The sequence below is a fragment of the Sardina pilchardus genome, chromosome 18, assembly GCF_963854185.1.
Source record: "Sardina pilchardus chromosome 18, fSarPil1.1, whole genome shotgun sequence".
Lineage (NCBI taxonomy): Eukaryota > Metazoa > Chordata > Actinopteri > Clupeiformes > Clupeidae > Sardina > Sardina pilchardus.
In genome coordinates, this window is record NC_085011.1 from 15,043,005 (window position 1) to 15,055,605 (window position 12,601).

Consider the following 12,601-nt stretch of genomic DNA (forward strand, 5'->3'; position numbering starts at 1 on the left):
TGGTGTAACAATGAAGATACAGTACTATACTATATCTGTTTTGTGCTTGATGCTGCAAACTGTCGTTACTCCAAGAGCGAGCGAGCAGCAACAAAAAGCACTTCATAATAATTGTATTTATGCTGTGCTTTCACAGTGCATGTCATTTATATGGGGTGCCTATCAATGCAAGTATGTGATTCAGTGTCACCTCTGACAGACTGTTGAATGAGACCACGCCAATTTTACGCAACGAAACTGTCTATCTCCACTCATCAGAAGAGCAAATGTTTCCATTTAAACTGTTTGGCAAGTGGTATAGGTATTTATGTCCTGCGCCTGTATTGAGTAGCTGACTATGCCAGGAGACTGCTTAATCAGCTATGATTATGCAAAGACTGCTTAATCAGCAGCACTAAACAACTGGCTCCATTGTGTAATGTTTGATATACTAATAACTTGACCCCAGGTGAATTTTTTGAAGGAAATACTTGCTTTTGTGGTATGTTTTGTTTGTGTGAGCAGTGTGTTGACCAAATAAGGGACTCTGACCAACATGCCTCTGCTTCAGCATGTGTGGTAACTATTTTGAAAATGTGATGTCAAACAAAACAATCTTGAAACAAATTAACAAATGTGTTTTAAGCAATCGCTAACTGCCCACATACACTTCCCTGTCCACACAGAACAACAATGTGCTTTTAACCCGAGCTTACAGGTTGGGATGATCTGTGTTTCACTAAAGGGTGTGTGTGTGTGTGTGTGTGTGTGTGTGTGTGTGTGTGTGTGTGTGTGTGTGTGTGTGTGTGTGTGTGTGTGTGTGTGTGTGTGTGTGTGTGTGTGTGTGTGTGTGTGTGTGTGTGTGTGTGTGTGTGTGTGTGTGTGTGTGTGTGTGTGTGTGTAGCTGTCTGACTGGGTACAGGGACCCACCTGCTCATTGGGGTTTAGCATGGGCCTCTACCGACACCCTCATACACACACTAGATTATATTATATTAGATTCAACTTTATTGTCAGAGAGAGTACAGAGACAACAAAATGTTGAGTGAGGCTACGTTCACACATACACAGATATTTTGATAAACAAATCATTCTTTCCCTCCGTTTTCAAAAATAAAGTTGAGCACACTTGTCAGTTTTCAGAAAAGTTTTCATTGACACTAACCTGTCTATATGCCATCAAGCTAGTTAGTGATTGGAGCTAAAGCTTCTGGCAGGGAACAGAAGCGATAGATGTGTAGGTTTCCAGCCTGAGCTGCAACAAGTTGTACCAAGTGGAGAAATGGTCTAGACAGGTAAAAACGGGAAGGTCTTCAGGTATTCAACAGTCAGATGTGACACTGAATCACATATTTCCAGAGCAAATGACTGGCTTGTGTTACATCCATGCCGCCCCAAATACAGTATATGCGCTGTAACAGAATAATACCAATGTCTATTAGCCACATTGTGTATAGTGTAAGCCACAGGACAGTGTTTTATGCAAGTTAAAAGAAACGGAACCATATTAATACCATATTAACCGCCTTCGTGTATTAATCTCATAGCTGAAGAAATTTTGCAAAATCAATTTATGGCTAGTTGGGAAATTACGGTATCATGTCCCCTTTGTTGCAGCTCACTCTTGGAGTAACAACACAACAGCTTGCAGGATTAAGCTCTAGACAGATTTATAGTATCTCCATTGTTGAACCACAGAACAGGAAATGCACCGGTAGCTCTTTTTTCCCCCACCTCAGCTGATGTCAACAATGTTCAACATCCATATCCCTAATGTCAGAATCACACACACACACATGACCACAATGCCTCTCTCACCCCAAATAAATGAAGCCCACAGACCAGAGTTGGACACAGAGAACACAAGAGGGCTGCTAGTTTAACGCTGATGAGCTGCTCCAGTTTGAGCTGAAGAGTTTAAAAGATGAAGACTGCTGTAGCTGTGCTGCTGTTGCTGTGGTCTGGTGTGGTTGGGGTTGTGGCTGCAGCAGAGCAGAGCTGTCTGACTGAGGTCCGTGCTGTGCAGAGAGAGGTGATCGCTCTGGTAGCGCAGCAGACACAGGAGCTCCAACTGGCCAAAGCGCACGTGGAGAAACAAATAGAGGACCTGAAGAACGGAGGCAAGATATTTCCCCGTCTATCTCTAACTCTGTCTCTGTGTGCCTGTGTTTGTGTTGTGTGAATCAAACTTGAGGATTCCTCCTATCTGGGTCCTGCCAAGTAAGATCCTTCAAAGACGAGGCAAGACTTCTTAGCATTCGGAAAACACTCAATAGAAAACACTAGACAGTGAGTAGGAAGCTGCAGGTGTGAGTTATTGAAAATCATGCCTCTTGCCCGCTTAAACAAAAAGAAAGAAAATGAATGTGCCACTGTCCTTTTCTTGATTGAATTGAATTGTACTGTACATGATTAATTTTGTACAATTAAAGCAATAAAGCAAGATTATAAAGAGAAACATTTACTAATTAGTTCTCAATCACACTCGAGGGAAGATGTTTAAATGGCCTTTCACTAGTCACATTCCTAAATTTGTATAGACATACTGTAAAAGCATAATAGAAGAGCATGTTTGGCTTCGCGGAATCATGCTGGAGTCGTCTGCGCCTTCACACACACTGTTTTAACTGTTTCTCTCCCTCAGCAGTCAGGCCCTCTAACGTGGCTTTCTCCGCCTCCCTCTTCACGAACAATGACACACACATCGGACCCTTCAAGACAGACCAAACCCTGCAATTCAACCTAGTCTTTACCAATGTCGGCAATGCCTACGACAACAGCACAGGTAAGACAGGACACACAAGAGCCTTCAGTCCACTACAAGCCACACACACAGTCTCCATGTCTTCTCCTGCTCCATTGACCTCTCCTTGTGACCACTGACGTCTCCATTGACCTGTCCTAGTCTCCATTGACCTGTCCTACTGTAGTCTCCATTGACCCGTCCTATTCTCCATTGACCTGTCCTACTGTAGTTTCCATTGACCTGTCCTACTGTAGTCTCCATTGACCTGTCCTACTGTAGTCTCTATTGACCTGTCCTATTCTCCATTGACCTGTCCTACTGTAGTCTCCATTGACCTGTCCTACTGTAGTCTCCATTGACCTGTTCTATTCTCCATTGACCTGTCCTAGTCTCCATTGACCTGTCCTAGTCTCCATTGACCAGTCCTAGTCTCCATTGACCTGTCCTAGTCTCCATTGACCTGTCCTAGTCTCCATTGACCAGTCCTACTGTAGTCTCCATTGACCTGTCCTAATCTCCATTGACCTGTCCTATTGTAGTTTCCATTGACCTGTCCTACTGTAGTTTCCATTGACCTATCCTTATCTCCAGGTCCCCCGTCCTAGTTTCCATTGAACTCTCCAGATCTTCATTGACCTCTTCTACTTCTAGTCATACACAGCAAAAGAAATGGACACAACCAATACAGTTAAGTGAAGCCAATTTGAACCCGTTAAATGGACACAGTCACCCTATAGGACTTCAATAGAGACGAGTGAAGCCAATTTGAACCCGTTCCTGTCGGTGTACTGATGTAACGTAACCAGGGTTGCCAACTCTCACGCTCCCGCCGTGACACTCACGATTTCAGCATCAATGTCACGCCAAAATCCATTCTTCTTTTTCTTCAACCCGTTCATAATCAGTTGGTGACTAGACCACAGCAGATCATAGCCTATTGTAGACAGAAGACGAACTTAAGGCATGTATAGGCTCTTTAGATCAATAGCAGGTATATAATATCTGTCTACAACGTTCTCAGCGCAGAGAAATTATTTGCGGCGGGCGAAGTGCAAAATGCGCACCATTCGTTTCTGTCGGATTGCTCACGAAGTTCACACTGATATGAATGACACTTGACAGAGCGCGATCTTTCTGATGGCAGCCTATTATTATTAGGCTACATTAATGCAATTCATTTGTATAATAAGTCATTCCCGAGTAGCCTATTCCAGTTTTTAAATTGCAATAGCAATGACTGTAACAAAGTTATGTCCGCTTTGTTAACTTGACAGCGAGCAAAGATATTCTATTCTGTCAAAAGTAGGGCCACTGCTGATGAGCTATTCAACATTCTCAACAATTACCCTAGTCTACCTGGCAGAACATGACATCAAATGGGAAAGCTGTGAGGGACTCGGATGGCGCACATACGATAGCAGGTAAAAGAAATGGCCAGACCGTGAAAGAGGGGGTAGCGCCCGATGCGCAACGGACGGACTGTTTCATTCAAGGGAAGCGCTCGCGTCAGGGCCTGACCTGACCTGACTAAAATGTTGAGCCTATAACACAATGGTAGCCTATAGTTGGCCCTATTTCTGTAATTTTGGAAATCAGCAAATTTGAAGCAAGGATTAACACCTTGTCAATGACAAAAACTGACGATATTGGTCATTGATTTAGATTTGTATTTTCTCTATTTCTGAACTGATATTTAGGCCTATCTGTAACCTAACTGTTATTTGTTACTGAGGTATATTTAGCAAGTGACGTTATGTCAATAAATTTGACAATTTTGAGCTTGACCTAGGCTTCTACTTTTTTTAGAGTGATGATGATGGACAGGTGGGGCTCGAGAAAGCCCCCTTGATCAAAGTGGGGAATGAAAGAAAAAGTTTGAGAACCACTGCAGGCTATGTAGCGCCCCAAAATAATTAACTAGGCTACTGCTCTTCCACTTGTTTAGTTTTATTTATTTTTTTTACTAGAAAACAAGCACTAGCATCCCAAATCAAATCAAGAGATATCAATATCAAAACAATTGTGACACATTCAAATTCTCATAATGTATTTTTCACTGGCTATGGCTCCTAACTGATGCATGAGATAGATAGACCTAAATATATGTATGGATAGATGGATAGATAGCCTACAGAACATTATTCTGTAAATAGCTATATTGTATTGGATGTGAGTTGTATCGGTCTACAACACCACTAAATGACATTAAGAAACCCATACTGGTAGCCTCTTATATTCACCTGTGTAACAACCATATGTTAGTATGTTGTGGTCTAGGCGGGCCCGTGTGTCTGGCAAGGGGCCTGCACTTAAAGATTGTGCTGATACCTTTTGCAACCCCCCCCCCCCCCCAAACTTCACAAAATCTCACTCCAGCCAAACACCCAAAGTTGGCAATAGGGGTGTAAATATTAATCGATTTGCATCGATGCATCGATTCTAGAGCCGACGATTCAATGCATCGATACGTCCGCAAGATAATCGATTAATGTATTTATTTTAGTATTTTTTCGTCTGTTTATTTTCAGCATTATGCTCCTATGCGTAGCCTACTACCTGCTCCTAATCTGCGGGTAGCGCTATCCTCATTATTGTCTTCTACTTTATAGCCTAGTAGGGGTTTAAAATTGGCACCCTCTGCCACTTGCCAAATGTGAGTGAAAATCTGCATTGGCGAGTAGAATTAAAAGGTCATTCGCAATTGGCGGGTTGTTGACATACATGCTTCACTGTAAACGTTCAGCACCGCAACAAAGCGTTTTGTCATCATCGCATAAGTTGGTGGACTACGTTTTGCATAGTGACCCTCACTGTTAGGCCTACCATAGCTTCACTGATGCACACGTTTTTTCCCTGTGGAAAACAGCTGATGGATTCGTCAGATCAAGTGAGCACGCTAACAGTGACGTTAGTCATTCATTATTATACGCAATGACATTTGGCCAATGCATTCTAGAGACCTTTTAGTTACTGTGTCGTTTTACAAGTTAGGCTACGTGTTCTGAACATTTCTGTGTTCTGAGTAGCAGGTGTTATTTAATAACAGTTATTAGGACGAAGTGGAATTGGAGAAACGAGTGTCCAAACGAATCAATTTAAAGTTTTGGGGAAACGTTTATCCCGTTAGTTGAACATGCTTCAGATTATGATTTGTGTTCGTTTCCCATACTGTCTTGGCTGAGCATGTTCCTCAGATTCAAAAAGTTCTCCAGTTGTGGACTGATTTATTTTGAACAGTGACAACTATCATAGCCTGTACCGCTACGACATGGCCATGGAATCTTTCCAACTTCAGAACGTTTTCGCAAGTTCACGTCCTTAAAGTGACAGACACCTATTTAATCTCACATCGCCAATACAGTGAAGGCTGCCTATGACTTAAATTACCTAAAGTTAAACGTTTAGCTAATTAATCTTCTAATATTGATTACACACAAAATGCATATGCCATAGCAGATATATTGGGCCTACAATTTGTATTAGGTTATCTCACAGTCAGCAGGTAGCCTACTGGCTATGTCACAGCGTGTGGAGGAAGAAACTGCACTAAAAGGCTGGTAGAAAGATCATTTGGCCCTGTTTATACTGTAACATACACATCATGTGAATAGAATAGGCTACTGTTTCTGTATTCTCAATAAAAGGCAAATTATTTCTATTTTTCTAGATTTTTTAAACTTAATAGATATCATGTAAAAATCGAATCGAATCGAATCGTATCGGTGGGAATTCTAAATAATCGAAAAGAATCGAATCGCTGACCTAAGAAATCGATATCGACTCGAATCGGCATGAAGGCTCCGATTTACACCCCTAGTTGGCAACCCTGCGTAACTCATGTCAGTTGAGTGATAACGTGACAATAACGGACTGAACACATTAAGTCGTCTGGTAGCCGTGCAAAGGAAATTGATATTGTGCAGAGTGATCTAGAGTTCGAGTGTACCTTTGAGTTTCTTATCCCGATAATACAGTTAGCCTACTTCTCTCATGTGTGACTGAAAGTTGCATGCTCATGACATAGAAGTTTATTTATATGGTTCATGTTATGGTTAGCTTCAGCACAATGAATAACTGAAGACTCACCAGTTCGATTCTGAAAGTAAGTATAAGTAGGCCTACAGTATTAGGCCAGCACTTACTGGTCATGTTCCAAACTTCAGGCTAGTCAGTGCAGGGCAGATTGAATAGCACTTTTTAACCAGCCTGAACTTGTAAATGACGAGAACACCAATTCACAGAGAACGACAGCAGAAGCGTCTCTATGGCAACATGCAAACTAGCAAGGCACTCCAAAGCCTTGCTAGTTTGCATGTTGCCATAGAGACGCTTCCGCTGTCGCTTCTGTGAATTGGACCCCGTCACTCCGCTCTTTGCACTCTGGAATCTCACGAGTGTCTCCGCGTTCTTCTCTCCTCCCCAGGCAAGTTCACCGCTCCGCTCAACGGTGTCTACCAGTTCAGCTACCACGTCTATGCCGGAGGTGACAACGGAGCCGGAGCTAAGCTCTACCATAACGAGGATCAGGTGGTGGCAGCCTACAACCACGTGGCCCCTCACGACATCAACACGTCCCAGAGCGTGATTCTGACTCTGGAGAAGGGTGACACAGTGAGCTTGCTCCTGGAGGCCGGCTGGTGGGTCGCATCCTACCTCGGACATCTCACCACCTTCAGCGGACATCTGCTCTTCGGCTCCCTGGATTGATATAATCGACTATCTATCTGTCTATCTATCTATCTACCTATCTATATATCTATCTATCTATCTCTCTGTCTATTGATCTATCTATCTATGTATCTATCCCTATATCTCTCTATCTCCCTGTCTATTGATTTCTCTCTCTCGGTAAATTGAAGAGTTGAATTTATGGAATATCTTGGACATAAGACTTTTCCTGCACATTTGTAGCCTACTTGCTGTAATGTACTGTAGTCTGTTATGTTGACACATTTGAAGGCTTAAGATAGTCATAGGCTGTGTAGAGAATTACTCTCTTTGGAAAGCACAACAGTCATGAATATTTTTTTTTTCCTTATGTATTTGTAGTGTAATTTTTCTCTGCAAAAATAAAGTCAGTTGCACTTTAAAAATTGCCATAGTTTCCCAGCTTTCTTGGTGACACTTTTCTAGCTGTCAAAATTAACAAGGTTCATCTGGTCTTGCACTGTGGCTATCTCGAGATCACGAATGTTTCTCTTTTGGACATATTATGCACCTTCATGTCGTAAGTTCTAGGGCCGAAAGAAAGTCATCATACCCCATACTTTTTTTGTCTTCCAGCCTGAAATCAAAACCCTTTTTTTTTTTAAATCTTTTTCCAATTCTATTTACAAATGTAGCTGTACAACATCAAAATAATGAAAGAAAATGACAAGTTCTGAAAATTAATTTAAAAAAAATGAAAAACTAGAAGAACAAGGTTGGAAAAGTCATCATACCCCTGATTTAATACTTTATAGAGCTTCCTTTTGCTTTAATTACAGTCAACAATCTGTTTGGATATGTCTATTAGTTTTGCACACCTGGATTTGGGAATATTTGCCCTATCTTCCTTGCAGAATTGTTCAAATTCAGTCAAATTCTGTGGGGGAACAGCGATGGACTGCTCTCTTCAAGTCAATCCACAGATTTTCTATAGGATTTAAGTCAGGGCTGACTTGGCCAGCAATGGCCACTCAAGGACATTCACCTTCCTTAAGCCACTGCTTTGTTCTTTTGGCAGTATGTTTAGGATCATTGTCGTGTTGGAAGGTGAAAGCAGCTAATATGTTGTTTTAAATAATCGCCCCTTCTGTGTTAGCTGTTGTAATATAAGTAAGATGGGGATGCGGGACACATCACACCACAGTGGAACACACTGGCTGTTCTCTCCATGTCTGTTTGCATCTTTTATTTCCTTATTGGAAGCAAGTCTGTGTGTGTGCGCGTGTGTGAGCAAGAGAGTGTGTGTATCTTATCTCTTATTTCCTTATTGGGAATGTAGCAATGCCATAGAGGGGACATCACCACCAGGGGGCGCACTCCGGTGAAGCAGAGACCTGGGGAGATGAGGGGGCCACAGCCTCCACCCAACAAACCTGCCAGCCTGACATCTACACCGCGCTGAGAGGGATGAGCGCTCAGTTGAAGGCCTTGGAGGCCAGACTGAGGGCGCACTCACACTAGGTACGTTTCACCCGTACCGTACTGGCGCACGGTTGCCTCTGGTCCCTGGTCTGCGCTCACACTGCATAATATCAAACCGTACTTGGGTACGATTGAGTTGCTGTGTTCTAGAATCTTTATGCAACGTGTGATTGTTAATTGGAACGTTATTGTTTATTTCGTCATTAATGACATCGTGCTTCCATGCGTACCGTACCAGAGTCCACCTCCTCGAAGCGTACTAGCGTACCGTACCCCAGTACGGAACGAAGCGATCACACTGGTCAAATAAACCGGACTTTAGGGGCAAAGTGTACTCGGGTACGGTACGAATTGCCTAGTGTGAGTACGCCCTGAGAGCCAGCGAGGAGACGGTGGAGGAGCAGAGAGTGGAGCTCCACCAGGCCAAAGCCCAAGTGGAGAAACAAATAGAGGAAGTGAAGAAAGAAAATGGAGGTAAGAGACACACATTCATCCATTCCATAGCTTAGTTTATATGCTAGTTTTAAATTCCTCTATGGTGTTACTTTTATCCTTTTAAAGCGCAATATAAATAAAATGTATTATTATTATTATTATTCCATGCCATTTTTAAATGGATCGACGTACTGTATTGTGTGTGTGTGTGTGTGTGTGTGTGTGTGTGTGTGTGTGTGTGTGTGTGTGTACAAACACTGGAGGTAAGAGACACACATTCATCCATTCCATAGCTTAGTTTATATGCTAGTTTTAAATTCCTCTATGGTGTTACTTTTATCCTTTTAAAGCGCAATATAAATAAAATGTATTATTATTATTATTATTATTATTATTCCATGCCATTTTTAAATGGATCGACGTACTGTATTGTGTGTGTGTGTGTGTGTGTGTGTGTGTGTGTGTGTGTGTGTGTGTACAAACACTCTCATAAAAACACAAACACAGAGCCTTATTGTTTCTCTCCCACAGACAGTAAGGTGGCTTTCTCCGCCTCCTTTAATGTCTCAAGTGACAAAGACATCGGACCCCTCAGCTCTGCAACCACCCTGATCTTCAACTACGTGTTCATCAACATCGGCAGCGCCTATGACCCCAACACAGGTAAAAACTGATGCATTCAACCTACTGCTACATACAGTACACACACATCTATCCTTTCAGTTCACTGCTACACACACACATCTACAGTTTCAGTCCACTGCTACAGACACACACATCTATCCTTTCAGTTCACTGCTACACACACATCTGCACTTTCAGTCCACTGCTACAGACACACACACACACACATTTACAGTTTCAGTAAACTGCTATACACACAAACACACACACACAGTTTCAGTAAACTGCTATGCATACACACACACACACACACACACACACACACACACACACACACACACACACACACACACACACACACACACACACACCTATCCTTTCATTTCACTGCTACACACTCACATCTATATTTTCAGTCCGCTGCTGAACACACACACACACACACACACACACACACACACACACACACATCTGAGTTCAGGTCACTACAATCCGTAACACTCATCTGCATGCCCAGTCTACTACAGCACCAACATCTTTAAAATGTGTCTTGGGTGATCTGATCACAAGTGCTCAGTTTTAAATACAAGTTTACACAATCACCGAGATGCATCACTCAAACCATGCACTGGGGCACTTTTGACCGCATATCTCTTGTACTGTATAAACACTGCATTCCATATATTTTGTACTGTAAGCGCAAATGCATATCTTTTGTAGCGTAAACATTATTGCATATCTTTTGTAGCGTAAACATTAATGCATATCTTTTGTAGCGTAAACATCAATGCATTATCTTTTGTAGCGTAAACGGCAATGTATATCTTTTGTAGCGTAAACGCTAATGCATGCCTTTTGTAGCGTAAAATGCTAACGCATTCAATATCATTTGCACTGTAAACGCTAATACATATCTTTCATACTGTAAACGCTAATGCATACAGTATCTTTTGTACTGTAAATGTTAGTGCATTCCAGAAAATAGGAGCTCTAATGAATGTGACATTGGCAGCAACGAGTGGTCAGCAACTTCTCAGGCTGTACACTTTAGTTACAGTGACATGTGTTAACGACTATGTGTTGCAAGATGCATCATAGAAACAAACATAAACAGGCCCAAAGATGCACACAATTCACCATATTCACACGGCCGCCATCTTACTATGACGTCATGCTCAGGGTGGGAACTCTCTGGGGAAGCCCAGAGGAAGCCTAAACAAATAACTGTCAAAACTGTCAAAACTGTCAGCTGTTGGTGTTCGCGATCATGGCAAGATGGTCCAAAAACTTAACCAATCTGCCAGCCTTGACATTTCAAGAAATTGATACATGGGCAGATGAACAGGTCGGCATCCCTAAACGAATACAACAAAAAGGATACAGCAACTGGATTGAAGGCTATTCTCGATGTCAGGTTCCTACGTCACTGTCCTCCGCCATATTGGAATTGGGGAAAGAACATCGTCTCCGCCATAGGAACCCATTCAATTTAGCGTCAAAAGGTAGTAGTCAAACTTTTAATTAACGTGTCATTTTTATAATTTGAGTCATTAGCTGGAGAGACTAAGGCCTGATATATACACAAATCGAATTAGGTAGGTTTGGATTATACGAGATGCCCGTACGAGGTACGTGAAGACCGGTGGATCTTCACTGAAAAATGAATGGGTTCCTATGGCGCTGCATGGCGGAGATGTTTTGTTTCCCCCTTTTCAATTTGGCTGCGGCCATGAACCTGACATCGATTTGTGTATATATCAGGCCTTAGTCTCTCCAGATAATGACTCAAAGTTAAAAAATGACACGTTAATTAAAAGTTTGACTACTACCTTTTGACGCTAAATTGAATGGGTTCCTATGGCGGAGACGATGTTCTTTCCCCAATTCCAATATGGCGGAGGACTGTGACGTAGGAACCTGACATCGAGAATATCCACGATGTTGAAGGTAAGACGATACCGCTAATTACCACTTTATGTAGGCTAGCTGTGCTGCACCAATGAACCTGTATTAACGTATCGTATGGCCTTATTGTTTATTATTTCGGTCCAGAACACATTTAAACCTGCAAGCAATCAACAAAGGCTGTTGCCTATTTCAGCATTTTAGCAGTCAGGCCGTTTTCTTTGGCTATTGAGTTTTGAGCGCTAGGTAAATTATTATCGTAGTGTTCGCCAAGTTACGATTCTGATCACTGTAGCAGGCTACCCTGTTGGCTGTTATCTGTCTTACAAACCCAACCAGGCTATAATTAATGTTTGGGTGCAACCCACGTCGTAGCTTAATTGATCTTCCTCTTTATCCTTTGATTGTATTGTCTTATTTTCGCGGAGATTACAATAAGTTGTCAAGTTGTCTATTATTGAAAGTTATGTTTTGCTTTCAGTCAGGGCTGAGGAGGGTAGGACTAATGCCAATACTGTGATGGTCAGGGCTAAGGCATATCCCAGTATGCGTAAAAATGAGCAAGCTTACAGGGTACAGGTACTGTAGGTTAATTATGTCAAATAGCATACTATACATTTTTTACTAAACGAACTGAACACTTTGAGGTCAGAGCATCAACAGGCTTTGCAGAAAGACTTAAACAAGTCATAAACACGTTTTAAATATATATTTTTTTTTCCAGGTTGAATTGTCCAGTAGGCCTACGGATCAGCAGATTCAGCAAACCAGCTGTGCCTGTAA

At 42.0% G+C, this 12,601-nt stretch overlaps 1 protein-coding gene across 2 annotated transcripts; it reads left to right on the plus strand.

The window, feature by feature from the left end:
• Nucleotides 1-1,833: 1,833 nt before the first annotated feature.
• On the plus strand, nucleotides 1,834-7,812 carry LOC134064023 (complement C1q-like protein 4). 2 transcript variants are annotated; one of them, XM_062519799.1, is made up of 3 exons: nucleotides 1,834-2,099; nucleotides 2,624-2,764; nucleotides 7,149-7,812. In XM_062519799.1, exons 1-3 carry the CDS (start codon nucleotides 1,904-1,906, stop codon nucleotides 7,430-7,432), a joined length of 621 nt encoding a protein of 206 aa, XP_062375783.1. In that variant the 5' UTR covers nucleotides 1,834-1,903; the 3' UTR covers nucleotides 7,433-7,812. The 2 variants fall into 2 exon arrangements, with proteins under 2 accessions (XP_062375783.1, XP_062375785.1); XM_062519801.1 differs by having other exon boundaries at nucleotides 2,627-2,764.
• Nucleotides 7,813-12,601: the final 4,789 nt, after the last annotated feature.

Excerpts from the sequence above, each read along its gene's own strand:
- LOC134064023 (XM_062519799.1), top strand. The coding sequence starts at position 1,904 with ATGAAGACTGCTGTAGCTGTGCTGCTGTTGCTGTGGTCTGGTGTGGTT. Across the intron at positions 2,100-2,623 it reads AGAGGACCTGAAGAACGGAG|CAGTCAGGCCCTCTAACGTG; the intron begins GCAAGATATTTC and ends TCTCTCCCTCAG. Across the intron at positions 2,765-7,148 it reads TGCCTACGACAACAGCACAG|GCAAGTTCACCGCTCCGCTC; the intron begins GTAAGACAGGAC and ends TCTCCTCCCCAG.